Here is a 19,199-nt window from a genome sequence, read left to right as displayed (position 1 = left end):
GGGTTGCACCTGACCCCAAGGAGACCAATATTCTCACGGGCAGGTTTATTAGAGCTGTTGGGGAGGACTTAAACTAATTTGGCAGGGGGTTCAGAACCAGAGTGAAGGGACTCAGTATAAGGCGGATGGTAAAAAAAGCAAAGACAGCATGCAGTCAGACTGTCAGGAAGAGCAAGCAGATGATATGGCAAATTCCAGCCAATGGGGTGAGTATCAGTGCATTAGAGATGGAGAATCAAAAAGGGTAGCAAATACAGTACTCAAAGTGTTATCTCTCAATACACGGAGTATAATAAGTAAGGTGGATGATCTTGTTGCAGTATTACAGATTGTCAGGTATGATGCTGTGGCCATCACTGAATCATGTCTGAAGGATGGTTGTAGTTGGGAGCTAAATACCCAAGGTTACAAATTGTATCAGATGAACAGGAAGGTAGGCAGAAGGAGTGGTGTGGCTCTGCTGGTAAAGAAAGGCATGAAATCAGTAGAAGGATGTGATATAGGATCGGAAGATGTTGAATCCTTGTGGGTTGAGTTAAGAAACTGCAAGGGTAAAAGGACCCTGATGGCAGTTATATACAGGCCTCCCAACAGGAGCTGGGATGTGGACCACAAATTGCAATGGGAAATAGAAAAGGTGTGTCAAAACGGCAATGTTATGATTATCATAGGAGATTTCAACATGCAGGTCGATTGGGAAAATCAGGTTGGCAATGGATGGTTTCTTAGAGCAGTTTGTCATTGAGTCTACTAGGGGATCTTTTAAATTTTAGAATTTTAATATTTACTAATTTTAACTATTTTTAATATCTTTAATATTTCATATTTGTAATCCAGGGAGTGTGAAGTGCAGAATCAAACATTACTGTGATGATTGTACGTTCTAGTACCAATTGTTTGGCGACAATAAAGTATAAAGTATAATCAGCTACACCGGACTGGGTGTTATGTAATGAACTGGAGGTGATTAGGGAGCTTAAGGTAAAAGAACATTTAGGAGGAAGTGATCACAATATGATTGAGTCCAACTTAAAATTTGATAGGAAGAAAGTAAAGTCTGCTGTAGCAGTATTTCAGTGGAGTAAAGGAAATTACAGTGGTATGAGAATGAAGTTGGCCAAAGTATATTGGAAGGTGATGCTGGCAGGGATAACAGCAATGGAATGAGTTTTTGGGGAAAAATGAGGAAGGTGTAGGATAGATGTATTTCAAAAACAAAGAAATACTCAAAGAAATAGTACAACCATGGTTGACAAGGGAAGTCGAAGCTAATGTAAAAGCAAAAGAGCAAAGCAAAAATTAGCAGGAAGACAGAGGATTGGGAAGCTTTTAAAAACCTATCAAGAGCAATCAAAACAATCATTAGGAGGGAAAAGATGAAATATGAAAGCAAGCTAGCAAACAATACCTAAGTAGATAGTAAGAGCTTTTCAAGTATGTAAAAATAAAAGAAAGATGAGAGTGGATATCGGATCGCTAGAAAATGAGGCTAGAGAAATAATAATGGGGGACAAGATGAACTAAATTTATATTTTGCATCAGTCTGCGCTGTAGAAGACACTAGCAGTGTGCCTGATGTTGAAGGGTGTGATGGAAGAGAGGTGAGTGCAGTTACTATTACAGGTAAGAAGGTGCTCAAAAAACTGAAAGACCTACGGATACACAAGTCACCCAGACCAGATGAACTGCACCCTAGGGTTCTGAAAAAGGTAGCAATCGAGATTGTGGAGGCATTAGAATCATCTTTCAAAAATCATTGGACTCTGGCATGATGTCAGAGGACTGGAAAATTGCAAATGTCACTCCACCCTTTAAGAAAGGAGGACAGCAACAGAAAGAAAATTATAGATCAGTTATCCTGACCTCAGTGGTTGAGAAGATGTTGGAGTCAATTGTTAAGGATGAGGTTTTGAAGCAATTGGTGACACAGGACAAGATCGGACAAAGTCAGTATGGTTTCCTTAAGGGAAAATCTTGCCTGATGAACCTGGTGAAATTCTTTGAGTAGACTGCAGGTAGGATAGGTGCAGTGGATATTGTATATTTGGATTTTCAGAAGGATTTTGACAAGGTGCCACACATGAGGGTGCTTACCAAGTTAAGAGCCCATGGTATTACAGGAAAGTTACTAGCATGGTTAGAGCATTGGCTGATTGGTAGGAGGCAGCGAGTGGGAACAAAAGGATCCTTAACTGGTTGGCTGCCAGCGACTAGTGGTGTTCCGCAGGGGTCAGTGTTGGGAGTATTTCTCTTTATGTTGTATATCAATGATTTAGATGATGGAATAGATGGCTTTGTTGCTGAGTTTGCAGGTGATATGAAGATTGGTGGAAGGGCAGATAGTGTTGAGGAAATGGGTAGGCTGCAGAAGGACTTAGACAGATTAGGAGAATGGGCAAGAAAGTGGCAAATGAAATACTATGTTGGAAAATGCAAGATCATGTACTTTGGTAGTAGAAATAAATGTGCAGACTATTTTCTAAATGGGGAGAAATTCCAAAAATCTGAGATGCAAAGGGACTTGGGAGTACTTCTGCAGAACACCCTAAAGGTTAACTTGCAGGTAGAGTGGGTGGTGAGGAAGGCAAATACAATGTTAGCATTCATTTCAAGAGGTCCAGAATACAAGAGCAGGGATGTGATGCTAAGGCTTTATAAGGCACTGGTGAGGCCTCACCTTGAGTATTGTGAGCAGTTTTGGGCTCCTCATCTAAGAGAAGATATGCTAGCATTGGAGAGGGTTCAGAGGAGGTTCACAAAGATGATTCTGGATTGAAAGGGTTATCATATGAGGAACATTTGATGACTCTGGGTCTGTACTGTCTAGAATTTCGAAAGATGGGGGTGGGGGGAATCTCATTGAAAGCTTTTGAATGTTTGAAAGGCCTAGATAGAGATGTGGAAAGGGTCGTTCCCATGGTGGGAACATCTAGGACAAGAGGACACAGCCTCAGTTAAGGGAGTGTCTAGTTAAAACAGAGATAAGTTCTTGATTGGACACGGCATCAAAGGTTACGGGGAGAAGGCTGGAGAGTGGGAAAAAGGATCAACCATGATTGAATGACAGAGTAGACTCTATGGGCCAATTGGCCTAATTCTGCTCCTATGTCTTATAGTCTTATGTTCTCTATTGTTTGTGTGGCTATTAAAGAGGAGACAGTGTTTGAAGCTGATTAATCTTTTGCCTTGATATTCTGTTCCTTTCCCCATATTCCTTGCTTCTTCTAATATCCAGAAAGCTATTAATCATCGTTTTTAATGCACTTAATGCATAGTCTTCCACAACTCTGTGAAGTAGAGAAATCCAAATACTCACAACCTTTTGAGTGAAAAAATCTCCTTCTTTTAGTACCAAGTGACTTTTTAATTTTCAGTCTAAACCCTTGTTCTACACAGTTCAATAATGGTGAAATATCCCCCTAATATCTGCCTCCTCCCACACTCTAGAAATTCTGTAAATTTCAATAAGCTGACCTCTCATTATTCTGAACTCTGGAGAACTGAGGTCCATTCTATTCTATCTTCCCTAAGTTAGCACTCCCGTCATCCCACAAATCACTTGGGTGAAACTTTGCCACATTCCCTCTAATCACTGAAACAAATTCAAATCGAGAGCAACGTGGCGGGTGGGATGTGACGCTCTGCCAAAGAGAGACTCTGGCAGAAGTTTGGTGAATAATGTAACAGCTAGTCAGTTACGGTGAAGCTGACACAAGCAACTTGTCGGCTTAAGTAATTAAGGGTTATTGTGGGACTGCAGATGTTATCAGGGAATCATGACTGTATTTATAAAATGAAACAAAAAGTGCAGAACTGGCCATTGTCTCTCTCTCTCTCTCTCTCTCTCTCTCTCATTTCACTTCGACCTGTCAGGCACATTCTATTATAAGAAAGGACAAATTCCTACCGCCCTCCCCCAGTATCTGCTATCTGGACTAACTAGTTTCCTCTCTTTCTCTGCTCTGACGAAGGGTCCCGACCCTGAAACATGATCTCTGTTTCTCTTTCCATAGGTGTTGCCTGACCCGCTGCCTTCTTTCTATTGATGAGCAAAGTATCCTATTCACAGACCATCCCGTGTATTTCCTTCTTCTTTCCCGAAGTTTTGACTTCCTAAGCCTCCCATTGCACATATTGGAAGTTTTACCGAGAACGCGGCTCTACAGAGGCGCCGCCAAGGCACCATCTACCTGCGTGTGACCTGAGCCCCGCACACACCTGTCACCTGGACAGCAGCCACGGCCACCTGAGCCTCGCTTTGGGCGGCGCGACCGGTTGGTCGATGGAGCGCATGCGCGGTTCAGTCGCCAGGGGGTCGGGTCGGAATCGAGCGGCCGCAGTGGAGAGGGAGGAAGGGCGAGAGTGGAGCAGTGGCAGAGTTGCCGCCGCTCCCTGGAACCCGGCGCCCCCTACCTCCGCCCTCGGGCAGGCTCCGATCCGGCTCATGGAGCACTTGTCCTGTGAGGCGGACGTGACAGCAGCTTGAGGGAAAGAGCCGAATCCCGGCGCTCCGGGGAAGGGATGGCCACCGCCGAGCGGCTGTACGAGCTTTGGATGTTGTACTGCGCCAAGGTGAGCAGGCGGGGTCGCAGGGTACAGTCCCAGGGACTGACTGGCATAGCGAAGGAGATTCAGGGAATGACGCCCAAGGCCCGGATCTCGGGCCCGGTAGGAGGAGAGGGGGGAGGCGGGGCTACGACACCAGGGCAGCCGGTCATTCGGGGCCCGGTTACTGGGCATGGCAATTCTGCATGCTTGGATGCTGTTCACTTCGTGTATCTCAGCTTAATACACTAAATGCATGTGTACATTTATACATCTGATCGTTTACAGTTTATATACAGTGCAGGAGCATTCTGTCAGAATGGAATAAAACGCTTGAAATGTCAACCTTTAGAGCTTGAAATTACTCTTACCTGAATTTACTCTTACTTCTCTGTTGTTTTTCTCGTAATCAGTTTCATTTTTGTCAACTATTTATTACTTCATTGTCCTTCACCTTATTTAACAGTCCAGTTCATTTTAACTTTGTGTACAATTGTATACAAAACTTTGATTCTTTTGCTGGTTATTTTAAACCTGTGGTGTTTAATAAACGGCATTTATTCCATTAACGACAGTTGTACTGTCAAAACATATTAGTGTTTTGGACACATCCGTTAAATTTCTCCTAAATTCTCCCTGGTCTAAGAAGAACACTAGACCATATGTATAACTAAAATTAAAAATAAAGGATCTGTAGGAAAGCTCAGCAGGGCTGACAGCATTTGTAGAGAGAAAGGTCTTTTCAAGTCCGTAACCTTTCAATAGATGATTGTGAACTTAAAATCAAGTGTTTCTGTTTCAACATAGGCAGTATCACTTGGTGTGTGCACCTCTGGCAGTTTTGTTTTATTTCGGATTTCCAGTATCTACTTGACTTTTAATTTGTGTATAAATCAAATCTTTGATTATTGTTACCCTTCTAGAAAATCTCCTGTGCCACATTTAAGGCTTTAACATCTTTCGCAATTAATGCAGTTGAGGCTGAACGAGTTTTATAGAGGTTTAAGTTAACTTTTAAATCTTCCGCAATTTAGCTTTTATTAGCATTGTATCAGCTTTTTAACGGTACCTATAGACTTGAAGGAGATGTATTTGTCCCTCTACCTCCATTAAAATAGTACCAATTAGTTTACTTTGTCTCAGTTCCATATCTGTAAGCATTGATTTGCATTTCATGATACTGTATTGAATTTCTGCTACCAGCGCAACTTGTCTACTTACATCTTCTGTTACTTCATTTCTCATTTGCAATATTTCAGTTTTGTATCATCCAAAACAATTGAAATTGTGCCTTGTTTCAAAATAGCCCAAACACTGACCCTCAAGGGTCATCACTACATACATTCCTACCATCTGAAGAGTAACTGTTCTCTTTGAATTCCGAGACTTAGCCAACATATACATACCTGAGAATCATTTTAATCTTATGAACTTAGACTTGTTAAATTAATAAACTTATTGGTATTTTAGTAAAGGTGTCAGCATGAAGGTGTGGTGTTTGAATTTCGGACTGATAAATCCACTCATATGTATAGAAGTGTGTTTATAAAGATGATGCATAATAGATGCAAAATTGTTTGGCCTGTATATGCCAGACTTGGCATAATTTGGAGTGATATTTTTTATTTATCATTTATTATGTGTGAATATCAGATTGGACAAGAGGTTGAAGAGAAAGTTGGATAGATCTGTAAAGGCCTTGAACATGGAAGTGATAGATTTGATGTTTTTTTCGGGCTTTGAGGTTTTGGTTTTGTGATGCACATTTCACTCCATTGATGCAAAACGCCAACAAATAGCGATCAATCAATAAAGTCATCAGTAAAGCAGCTGAAACACATTAATCCATCTTAGCTCTCTTGCTGTAGCCTCGAAATTCCTCACTAATAGCACACTGCCAGTCAACAGCAAACTTCTTTTTTGGGACCCATTATTTCAAGTTGAAAATTTGTGTTCGGCTATATATGCACAAATTTTCATGCATATATTGCCTAGCACATATATACATAAATATGTTCTCACCATCATATCCTGGGAAACATGATTGACCAAAACATAACAGTACCAATCACATAAATACTGTGGCTGCTACTCTCCGTACACAAACTCACCAAAACCTTTCCAGCATCTGCAGGCCAAGACTGTGATGGAATATTCTGCACCAATCTGAAAGAGTGTTGCTCCTGATGCTGATAAAACTACACCATTCAGGACAAAGCCATCCTGATTGACATAGTCCATTCACCCACATTCCGGGAATAATGTTTAAATAAAAACTGCCCATTTATTTCACACTGTGTTTGGCTGTCAGTTTCAAAAGGGAATGGATAAAGTAGTGTGAGAATGTGGCAATACTAGTAACTCTGCAGGTGCCAGCAAAATTGCTGGTATTGTGGATTGTGAAAAAAGCTATCCAAGATTACAACAGGATGTAGATGAATTGGGAAAGTGTGCAAGGGAGTGGTAGATGGAAATTAACAGACAAATGCATTTTGGGAAGTTTGTTCAGGATGTGACATACACAGTGAGGGCAGAGTCTTAGGAAGTTGTTGAACATGGAGTACTCTGTGTAGAAATAATTCCCTGAAAGTAGCAATAGGTAGATATGGTGGTGAAGAAGATGGCATGCCTACTTTCATTGAGCACACAAGTTGGAATGCCTGTTACAGTTGTACAAATAATTGGTTAGAGTATTTTGTGTGTAGTACAGAAAAGACGTGATTTAGCTGGAAAGGGTACAGCAAAGATTGACAGGAATGTTGCCTGGTTTGGAGTATTTGAGTTACAAGGAGGGACTGCACAGGAGATTCCTTGCAGCAAAGTGAGAAGTGGTATGATAGTGATGTATATAGTTGGGAGATGTGAATAGCCAGAATCTGTTTTCCATGGTAAGGGCATTTAAAACTAGACAGAAATTTGTGGGGTAAGATTTCCGCACAAAGAATAGCTGGTGTCTGGAATGAGTTACCAGAGGAGATAGTGGAGACAAAGATAACAACAACATTTAAGAAGTATTTGGACAGGCAGTTGAATGAGCAAGGCGTGGAGGAGTGTGGATTTATTGCTGGCAAGTGGGATAGGTATAGATAATACAGATAGTCAGCAAAGACATGATGGGTTGAAGTTGTATAACTGATAGATTTGAAATATATATTGCAGGCTATTGGAGATGGTGTTGGGATAGATTAAAGGATTCTGAAATAGTTGCTCTCTGACATGATAGTCAAATGTGCTCCCTTTTTGTTGAAAGATGTTTAATTAGATTGGTTACGGACAATTAAATCAATCTCTAGATCACGTAATGTTTGTTGTTTTATGATCAAGACCATATAATGTTTGTATCAGAGCTTTCAAAGTGATGTAGTGATCTCTACCAGAATCGTTCATTTGTTATGTGCCATGTTTCAGCCATAATAGACAGGGTTAAGTACTAACTGAATTACTCAGAGTAGAACAAAATATATCTTTTTGACATAATGCAGACTGTATGCATCACAGTTCACTAACAGTGGCCTCTGTGGTAGAGGAGATAAATAATGTTAGAAGCACTTAAGATTCTCTTAGATAAGCATAGAACACTCTCAGATGAACATGGAGAGTGAAGGGTATTGATATTGCATAAGCAGAAGGGATTAGTTTAGTTAGGTATTTAATTATTAGTTTAGCTCCGCACAACGTTGTGAGCCTGTGCTGTACTACTCATGTCCTGTGTAAGGTGTGACCAAGTTCTGCATTGTAATTATGTACTACCAAGTTGTTTGCTTCTTGATGATCAACCTTCTCATCAATTCTTCCCATGACATCCTTGTTCAAATCATAAAGGTGCTTAATCCTGTTTGCATTGTTTGCAAGGAGACTGAGGACAAGTGCTAATTCTTTTCTGCTGAGATTGGCATTAGATGTAGACATTGAAAAATGTTGCAACCATGTGATTGCAAATTTAGATATGGAAAAGAATACATTTTATGTTGTGAGTTGACAGAATGATTACACTGGACAACAAAGATTTTGCTTCCTGAATGTCTTTAGGTGTATCTTATGAATTTTAGATTATGAAGACACGCAGTCCTCTTTTATTGTCATTTAGTAATGCATGCATTAAGAAATGATACAATATTTCCTCCGGTGTGATATCACAAAATACAGGACAGACCAAGACTGAAAAAACTTAACAAAACCACATAATTATAACATATAGTTACAACAGTGTAACAATACCATAACTTGATGAAAAGTCCATGAGCACAGAAAAAATTTCAAAGTCTCTCAAATGTCCCACATCTCACGCAGACGGGAGAAGGAAGAAAAACACTCCCTGCCATGCCCGACCACAGTCCGACTCTGAGTCATCTGAAAACTTTGAGCCTCCGATCAGCTGTCCGACACCGAGTACTGAGCGCCATCTCTGTCCGAACGATTCGACCTCAATCTCGGTTGCCAACAGCAGGCAAAGCTGGGGATTTTGAGGCCTTCCCTCCGGAAGATTCCCGACCGCGCAGTAACAACAGCAGCGAACTGGTGTTTCAGAAATTTCTCCAGATGTACCTCTCTGCTTTCACGTCTGTCTCCATCAAATCAGAATTGTCCACGGCCCCTATTTAACAGATACAATATCATTTTTCACTGGAGGGCTGCACACGCACGGCGCGCTGCTCTCTCTCCTCCCGCCAAATTTTGGGCTACTGATCATGAAAATCACCATGAAATTTCCCTATCACGCACCATTTTTAATAAACTTATGTTTATTATTTCAATTCATAATTCAAATCAATTAAAATGTTGCCTACAATGTAAGCTGGAAAGATTCATATCTTGTCCAAGCATGCTTAGGCCTGCATGGCAGGACAGGTTTTGGTAATAATTATTGGGTTCAGGACTGTAAGGATGGAATTTGCTGTCACCAGGCACAAAAATGTCTATGAAGGATTTTTATATTTGAGACAGATGCTTCCCAGAATAACTGATGCCAAGATTAAGGAAAACATTTTTGTTGGTCCACAAACCAAATAGGTCATCAATGACAGGCGATTTGAAGAATTTCTAGTGGGACCGGAGAAAATCACATGGAAAGCATTCAAGGAGGTTGTTGAAATTTTTCTTGGCATCTACAGAGCACCATGCAGCTGGTTGAAAGCATGCTTCGAGCATATAAAACCATGAAATGCATCATGTCACTATAGATTCATTTTCTGCATTCCCATTTAGACTTCTTCCCTGCAAATCTTGGTGCTGGTAGTGACGAGCATGGTGAAAGATTTCACCAGGACATTGCGGTCATGGAGAAAAGATACCAGGGCAACTGGAATCCATTAATGCTGGTGAATTATAGTTGAACACTGAAGCGAGAAGCCTCAGACACTGAGTACAAATGAAATCATTAGCAAAATATTTTTAACTTAGTTGAACTGTTGCAAAGCATCAGCACCATTATGGAATTAAACACATTATATTCAATAAAAGTTAATTTGTTGTTTCTCCAAATTCCTATGTGATACAAGTAGTCTGAAATTATATTTGTGTTCATCTTCAAGCAGTCTATCATAAACAAAAAAAAATCCTGGGGAAGCAACACTTTTGAAAAAATTTGTTGTCCAGTGTTATCTAAAGAAATGACAGCCACAGCGAAATTTTCACTTTCAGGTTTCTGATCATGATATCCTAACTCCTTTGAGTGTGTGAAGATGTTTATGGGGGCTCAGGTGTGATGTCTTACCATAACAGGGTGCCACAGTAGCGTAGAAGTTAAGGCGATGTTATTACAGCTCAGGTCATCGAAATTCAATCCCGGCGTCCTCTGTAAGGAGTTTGTATGTCCTCCCCCACCCCGTGGAATGCATAGGGTTTCCTCCAGCTGCTCTGGTTTCCTCCCATAGTGTAAAGATGTACCAGTTAGTAGGTTAATTGGTTATTGTAAATTGTCCTGTGAGGTTAAAGTCGGGATTGCTGGTGGCACAGCTGGAAGGGTCCATTCCACACTGTATCTCTAAGTAAATAAAATAATCTGAACTAACTATCAAATGATTAGATGAGCCGATGAGGAATGAATGCAAGGCAACAAGGGAAATGTGAAGATTTATGGAAATATACTCAGCATATCTTTGAGCAGAGGAAGTATTGGCTTTAGCCCATTCAGTATCACTGAAACTAGTGCAAATATTGTAATGCTGACAGTATTAAATCTCGGTGACTGAACAAAGTCTTCAAACAGGTACCAGTTTACAGCAAATTTCTTCTTTTGTCTGCTGATTCTGCCTTGAACAGTGTCTTTTCAGCTGACAAGAGTATTAGTATACGCATTACGTTAGACCATTGTTGTTTGTAATTTTTTTTGTATTTTGATTCCAGAAATTACTTTAATCAGCAATAATATAGCCTGAAAATCTTGACAGTATATTGAGTATTATTTAACTGTAGACCTTGGTACTGGGTGTTTTTGTGAGATAGGAATGGATAGATCCAGTCAGATTGTTTAACAAATTATTTGTATAACTAACAGTGTCTTTGAAATGGTTGTTCTTTTGAGATTGCTCTCTTTTGATTTGCTGCTGAGCTGTGTCATCTCGGAGTGGTAGAATACCAGCTTATTTTTCCTTCGTTGAATGCTAATAGCATTAGTGCTGAATTTGAGGTCAACTATTCTATTCCAAGAAAAGTGTTTGAGGACAGGGAATAAAACAGGTTCATTTTATGAAATGCCTTTCACAGCCGAAATCAAAACAGTTTGTAATGTAGAAATTAGATCCAATTTTCAAGAGCAGCAAAAAGCTTATTCTAGCGTGGTTTTGTTTGGTTCAGTTCATTGTAGAGGTTGGAATGTGGTAAGACTTTGATTGAGCAGCAGATTAGCTGCAATTTAGTATGAAACTTGTTCATAGTGAGGGGCAAAATTGCAAAGAGAAATGATTGAGAAACTTAGAGCAATGACATAGCTTGGTTAATCTCAGTTTGCAATGGATCCGTTGGTTGGAATGTCAAATGGTGTTTTCACTCACAAAAGGCTGAAGGAGATAATTTTGCAGTGAATTTAGAACAGTTGGGTGTGTTATATTACAACTTTAGGAAGGAGAAATAATTCAAAATGCAACTAACCCCGTTGTTGGCAGCAACACAGAAATGAACTGAAGTCCTGATGAAAGATTTTGGCCTGGAATGTTGACTGTCTGTTGCCCTCAAATAGATACTGCCTGACCTGTTGAGAGTTCCTCCAGCTTCTTTGTCTGTTGCAGATTTCCAGTATATACTGTCTCTTGGGTCTTTAAATTTGTTGTTTGTCTTTGCCATAAAATATGATGGTAGTAAAATCAAACAAAAATAGATTAAAACAATGTCGTTCCTTAGATATGATGCTGGAAAATTAATATAGACATGACTTAAAAGCTTTAGAACTTTCTTAAGGGAAATCACAAGAACATTAGAAAGATTCCAATGATGTTGAGGTCTTTGAGCTTTCTTCATTATCTTTTTAATCTCTTCTTTTCAGTATTACTTACAGTAATTGAACCAGTGAATTGATCTTGTCTAATGAACCAAGTTTATGTGGCTTGTCCTGTGGTCTTTTGGGGGTCTTAGATGTTGGCTATGGCACTACTGCTTCAGGTTGGGGACCCCTGTCAACTGTTTATGTGTGTATCTGATCAGACTGAACACTGTTGAAATACATTTCCTGAGAACAGTTTACTGATACTCAAAAGAAATCACACATGAATAAGTAGCCCCTTGGTGGAAGCAGTGTTGCCTGGCCAGACTTTGAAAACCTTTCAGGTAGAATGTACTGAAAGTAAACTCTGAATTTTCATTGAAGTTTAAATCATAATTTGCCTTGAGTGATATAGATAGAAATTAAATTTTGCATCATGTATAATATCGTTGTTAAGCATAACGGAGGAATTTTGCCGAAATTTGAATAAGATCCATCGAGGTTTCAGAAAGAACACATTCTACGCAGGGCAGGTTTTCTGCAGTATATTCCACAAGAGGAATTTGGTAGAAGAGTCTCTATTTTGGAGAGCAGCATTCCAGGGTTTTTGGAAAGCTTTCGTAGGGTGATATCAATTTTAAGAGTATATGTCAGGGATTGAACTAATTGTATTAATTCCTCAAATAGCTGCATGTATTGTCCTCCAAAGCACAGAAGATCCAAGAGTGTGGTTCATCATCAGGACTGTATATGTTCTGAAAAGGTGAAGAACTTTTCGATTATATGAATTATTTTGGATACTATTATGTCAAAGGACTGTTGTGTCACTCTGTCATAATATCTTAGAACAACGGAATCAAATAAAAGGCATTTGGCTGTCTCTTTGAGAGACAGAGATGTATACATTTAGTCACTTTCCATTGTTCTTTTTGCATATTTTCCTTTTTCAAAATCATATTTGGTTTCCTGTTGAAAGTTGCTGTTGAATCTGCACCTGCAGCTTTTCTGAGGTCATACTGACGGAACTGGATGGCCTGAAATCTGCTGGTATCATTTTATGCAACAAAGAGGTTCCAGGTGATTAGTTGGAATTACGTGGAATTTGTCAAATGGATGGACACAGCTAGGGTATGCATGATGAAGAAAGTAAATTTAAAATTAGTTGAACCGCATCTTAATAAGGGAGAATGGCAAAGAAGCTGTTGTAGATTGACACTTTACTAGTGAAAATATCTTTTTACAGTTTGTACAGGACATCCTTCTCTCACTATTGCAATATATGGAATATATTAAGATTATATTTAATATTATATCTTGAAAATAAAAGTGTAGAAGCTGAAAATCAGAATCAAAAGTAGAATATGCTAGAATACTCAATCAGGTCAGGCAGCATCTTTGGAAAGAGAGACATTTCATCTTGAGGGCCTATGACCTGAGGCTCAAACTCTGTTTCTGAATCCACACATGCTGCGGGCTTGATTTACGGTTCAAAGTAAATTTATTATGTGTGCTTGTGTGTGAGTGAGTGTGTGTGTGTGTGTGTGTGTGTGTGTAAGACTAAGACTACACCAACTGGGCGGACAACCAGTGTGCAAAAGGAAACAAACTGTATAAATACGAAAAGAAAGAAAAAAAATAGTAATAATAAGAATTGAGAACATGAGATGAAGCGTGTATAAGTTTTGGGAATGGCTTAGTGTGGGGGAAGTAAAGTTATCCCATCTGCTTTAAGAGGACAACAGTTACACTAGTGCCCAAGAGGAGTAGTGTGAGCTGCCTTAATGTCCATCATTCAGTAGCACTCTCATATATGGTGATGAAATGCTTTGGCCATGGCTAGAATCAACAAGAAGAGAGCATGACCTAGATGGTGGGTGCCCCTGATGACGGATGCTGCTTTCCTGTGACAATGCTCCGTGTAGATGTGTTCAATGTTGGGGAGGGCTTTACCCGTGATGAACTGGGCCATATCCACAACCTTTTGTAGGAATTTTTCATTCATGGACATTGGTGTTTCCATAACAGACTGTGAAGCAACAAGTCAATATGCACTCCATCACACCTTTATAGAAGTTTGTAAAAGTTTTAGATGTCATGTTGAATCTTCACCAACTATTAAGGAAGTAGAGGCACTGCTATGCTTTCTTCGTAATTGAACTTGGGTACTGAGCCAAGGACAGGTCCTCTGAAATGATAACACTGAGGAACTTAAAATTGCTGACTCTTCGCCTTTGATCCCCTGATGAGGACTCGCTCATGGCCCTCCAGTTTCTTCCTCCTGAAGTCAAGGATCAGCTCTTTGGTCTTGCTGACATTTGGTAAGAGGTTGTTGTTGTGGCACCACTCAGCCAGATTTTCAGTCTCTCTCCTATATGCTGATTCATCGCTACCTTTGATTCAGCCTATGGCAATGGTGTTGTCAGCAAACTTAAATATGGCATTGGAGGTTTGCATAGCCACACAGTCGTAAGTGTAAAGGAAGAAGAAGAGCAAGGGGGCTAAGCACACAGCCTTGTGGTGTACCTGTGCTGATGGAGATTGCGGACAAGATGTTGCTATTCTGGCCTGACTGGGGTCTGCAAATGAGGAAATTGAGGATCCAGTTGCACAAGGAGATGTTGAGGCCAAGATGTTGAAGCCTATTGATTAGCTTTGAGGGGATGGTAGCATTGTATGCTGAGCTGTGTTTGTTAAAGAGCATCCTGATGTATGCATCTTAGCTGTCCAGATGTTCCAGGGTTGAGTGAAGAGCCAATGAAATAGTATCTGCTGTGGACCTGTGCCGGTAAGCAAATTGGAGCAGATCGAAGTTGCTTCTCAGGCAGGAATTGATATGTTTCGTCACCAACCTCTCAAAACACTTCATCACTATGGATGTAAGTGCTACTGGAGGATAGTCATTGAGGCAGGTTACCATCTTCTTAGGCATGGAAGTCTGCTTGAAGCAGGTGGGTAAATCAGATTGCTGAAGCAAGAGGTTAAAGATCTCAGTGAATGCTGCAGCCAGTTGATTAGCGCAGGTCTTTTGTACTTAGCAAGGTACTCCATCTGGGACCAATGCTTTTCATGGGTTCACCCTCCTGAAAATGGTGATTAGACTGTAAATATTATTTACCTTGCCAAGGAGAACGTTTGATCACTGTTAACATTAGTTTTTAAAATTAATCTTGAATAAAAGAATAAACTCATGTAAGGCTACATCTAATAGTTGAGGATGTATGCCAAAGTTTACTTTTTTTTGGAAGAGTAAATAGAAATTGTTTTTCACTTCACTGTTCTTGGATTTGTTAAACGGTATTTGTATGCAGTGATGATAGGTACGTTGTGTATTTAGAACTAACTTTAATCTACCAGATGAGATAAATGCTAGTTCTGTATTTTATTTGGCTATTTGCTGAAAAACTATTATTATTATCTTTGTTTTCAATGCTGAAGAAGGGTCTTGGCCCAAAATATCAACTGTTTATTCATTTCCGTAGATGTTCCCTGACCTGCTGAGTTCCTTCATATTTAATGACTTTGGCTGTCCATTGTGGGTTAGTATCACAACATGGTGCTTGTTGTACATTCTAGCAAGGTGTATGTTCGAATTTACAAGGTTGAATGGAGGGCTTCTCCCTGTTTCCTGGACAAGAATTATACCTCATCACATCTCACTTTCTTTGAAGAAACATCTGTCTGTTCATTATTGGTGAAACTTCGTATGCTAATTGACTACAGCATTTTCATCATTGCAGCCGTGACAAAGCTGATTCATGAACTCTTTTGAGACATCCAAAGGTTTCTGATATTTTTAGTTGTCTGAAATTCTATAGATGTATATTACCTACCATATCTGTACTCTGAGGGGTTGGATCCTCTGCGAAAGCTCCATAAATGCTTGAAGGATACATTATCCATAGAGGTCACAAGGTTGGCATTGGCACTTGACAACACTATTAGTATATAGTATAGATAGCATTAGTAATGTAAAGAAGGCCATGTACTTTTATCTATAAAACTTCTGTGAGTAGTTTCTTTTGAATAAAAAAAAGACTTGTAAAATGGAACATAGAATAGTACAGCACAGTACAGGCCCTTCGGTCCACAATGTTGTGCCGACCCTCAAACCCTGCCTCTCATATAAGCCCCACCTTAAATTCCTCCATATACCTGTCTAGAATCTCTTAAACTTCACTAGTGTATCTGCCTCCACCACTGACTCAGGCAGTTCATTCCATGCACCAACCACTCTCTGAGTAAAAAACCTTCCTCTAATATCCCCCTTGAACTTCCCACCCCTTACCTTAAAGCCATGTCCTCTTGTATTGAGCAGTGGTGCCCTGGGGAAGAGGCCCTGGGGAAGAGGAGCAAGCCGTGATTGTGAAAATGGATCTGATATGAATTCATTCCTACATAATTTTTATTCCTAGCTTCCTGCTCCCTGAACCTTCTCCACCTCAAATGAGTAATCAATTTCTAAATATAGAAATGTCCCATTTACCAACGTAGTGTGAGAATACTTTGAAACATCCAGCTTTTCTATCTTTCAGTGAAGTAATTTTTGAACATTACCTAACCAGACCCTGGTTGTTTTTGAGTTATCCCAAATGGGCACACTTTTTCTTCTAGTCATTCACAAAATTAGAGCAAATCTTCCTTTATTGACCTAGATAATCTTTAACACAATTGCACTATTTGTGTATTCAAATAGTAGATATGCCAAGTGTCTAGAACCAAGTAGAAAGTGATTTCTGATAACGCCAGAGGTTAAATGTAGATTAGCTTCATGTTTTACATATATGCAGTGACAATTTACATTGGCTTCATTTAAAAATTTCATGGCTGCAATCTTGATTTATATTTGAGACCATAAGATTCAAGTGCAGAATTAGGCCTTTTGGCCCATTGAGTGTACTGCACCATTTCATCACGGCTTTTCCAGTTTTCCTCTCAGCCCCAATCTTCGGCCTTCTCCCCATATCCCTCCGTGCCATGACCAATCAAGAATCTATCAACCTCTGCCTAAAATATACATAAAGGCTTGGCCTCCAGAGCTGCCTGTGGCAAAGAACTCCATAGATTCACCACTTTCTGGTTTAACTACATTGAAAAAGAATGCAGGAAGCCATTGTAGTCAGACTTTGAATATATGACCGTGATTTAGTTTAATGTCTGAGTTGATAGCGATTTTGCATGCTGGATTTCAGTAATTAATTAATTGCTTATTCTACAATTCATTCTACTGTTTCAAGTAGGCTTTCCTGGAGCATAAAATAAGGCTGTTTCCTTTTAAGCTGTGCTTTGTTTTTTATTGACTCTCCTGACTGCTTCGAGGGCTTGTGTCTACAAGTCCACTTTTTCATCAAATAAAATAAAGGTTAATATATTGTTACTAAATTAGAGGTTCCACAAAGCCTGTTTTTTTTCAGCTTTGGTCTTTTATATCTAAGTGCTTAAAGATAGGCACTCCTGTTTTGTAATGCTGGTTAACAGGAGCAGAAAGATTTGAGCGAAATGTTTTAAGGTCATATGGAAATAATGTTTTGAAACAGATATAGAAATCGACAGGTATAAAATTCTTGATGGGAATTTTGTTGATTTATTTGTAATTTTCATGCCCAGGTCAGCAAATGGAAAATTATTTTGTCCTTTTGAATAAACTATAGAGTTAACCTCAGTGTTTTAGCTAGTGCTTATCTCCCACTCAACAAACAGAAATGTGCTACTTGTCAGAACTCCACTGGTGTGTATTTGAGATTGCAAGTTGGCAACTGTTTCTCTCATTGCAACAATGACCACATTTCAAACACTCCTTTTTTGCCAAGTCCTTTGACCCATCATAAGAGGCATGAAATAGATGCAAGTTTTTGGCTTTTAGATCCCAAATATACTTCACATGTCGTTTCAAACCTTTCTGGATTTCATAATACACACACAAAATGCTGGAGGAACTTAACAGGTCAGGCAGCATTTATGGAGAGGACTAAAAGAATCTACTGTCTGTCTAAGAGCAAAAGAATATCAAGGAACAAAATTGGTCCTCTGGAAGATTAGAATGGTAATCCGTCCATGGAACCAAAAGAGATGGGGGTGATCTTAAATGAATTCTTTGCATCTATATTTACTCAGGAAACAGCTACAAAATCTATAAGTCAGGCAAAGTGCATCAACTTCATGGACCCTGTACAGATTACAGAGGAGGAAGTGGTTGCTACCCTGAGGCAAGTCAGGGCGGATAAGTCCCCAGGGCCTTATGAGGTGTTCCCTCGGGCCTTATGAGGTGTTCCCTCGGACCGTACGGGAGGCAAGTGCATACATTCCCAGGCCCCTATTTAAAACATCCTTAGTGACAGGAGAGGTACCAGAGGATTTGGAGGATAGCCAGTGTGGTTCAGCTATATAAAAATAGGCTCTGAACATAAACCAGGAAATTATAGGCTGGTGAGTCTGACATCAATTGTGGGAAAGTTATTCAAAGGCATTCTAAGGGACCTGATATATAAGTATTTGGATAGACATGGACTGATTAAGGATAATCAGCATGGCTTTGTGCATGATAAGTCATATCTAACTAATCTTAGAGTTTTTCAAGGAAGTTACCAGGAAAGTGGGTGGAGGTAAGGCAGTGGATGTTGTTAAATGCCTTACTAAAGTCCACATAGACAAAGTCCTGCATGGGAGGTTGGTCAAGAAACTTCAGCCGCTTGACATTCAGGATGAGGTAGTAAATTGGATTAGACATTGGCTTTGTGGGAAAAGCCAGAGAGTGGTAGTAGATGGTTGTGTCCCTGACTGGAGGCCTGTGATTAGTGGAGTGCAACGTTGATTGGTGCTGGGTCCATTGTTGTTTGTCATTTATATCTACGATCTGGATGGTAATGTGGTTAACTGGATCAGCAAATTTGCGGATAACACCAAGATTGGGGATGTAGTGGACAACAAAAAAGGCAATAATGGCTTACAGTGGGATCTGCATCAGCTGGAAAAATGGGCTGGAAAATGGCAGATGGAATTTAATGCAGACAAGTGCAAGGCTTTGCACTTCAGTAGGACTAACCAGGATAGGTCTTGCACAGTGAACGATAGGGCATTGAGGAGTATGGCAGCACAAAGGAATCTGGGAATACATGTCCATAATGACAAAAACAGGCACAGGAAAGAGGAAGAGACAAAGGAGCTGAGAAATGCATGTCTCCAGGATCAGAGACAAGGAGCAAACAGCGGAAGAGATGAAGAGACGGGGGGATGAAAGGAC

The 19,199-nt window shown here is 39.9% G+C and overlaps 1 protein-coding gene across 3 annotated transcripts in view; it reads left to right on the top strand.

Annotated features, from left to right (window-relative positions):
* Positions 1 to 4,316: 4,316 nt before the first annotated feature.
* Positions 4,317 to 19,199, top strand: part of nbeal1 (neurobeachin-like 1) — a 273,495-nt gene continuing 258,612 nt past the window's right edge. For all 3 annotated transcript variants that reach the window (XM_072261344.1, XM_072261343.1, XM_072261342.1), the window contains exon 1: positions 4,317 to 4,572. In XM_072261344.1, coding sequence (XP_072117445.1) covers positions 4,522 to 4,572 — 51 coding nt within the window. In that variant the 5' untranslated portion in view covers positions 4,317 to 4,521. The remainder of the gene's footprint in view (positions 4,573 to 19,199) is intronic.

Source organism: Mobula birostris, chromosome 6, assembly GCF_030028105.1.
Source record: "Mobula birostris isolate sMobBir1 chromosome 6, sMobBir1.hap1, whole genome shotgun sequence".
In the NCBI taxonomy this organism is placed as follows: Eukaryota; Metazoa; Chordata; class Chondrichthyes; order Myliobatiformes; family Myliobatidae; genus Mobula; species Mobula birostris.
This window is presented reverse-complemented; position numbering and strand designations above follow the sequence as displayed.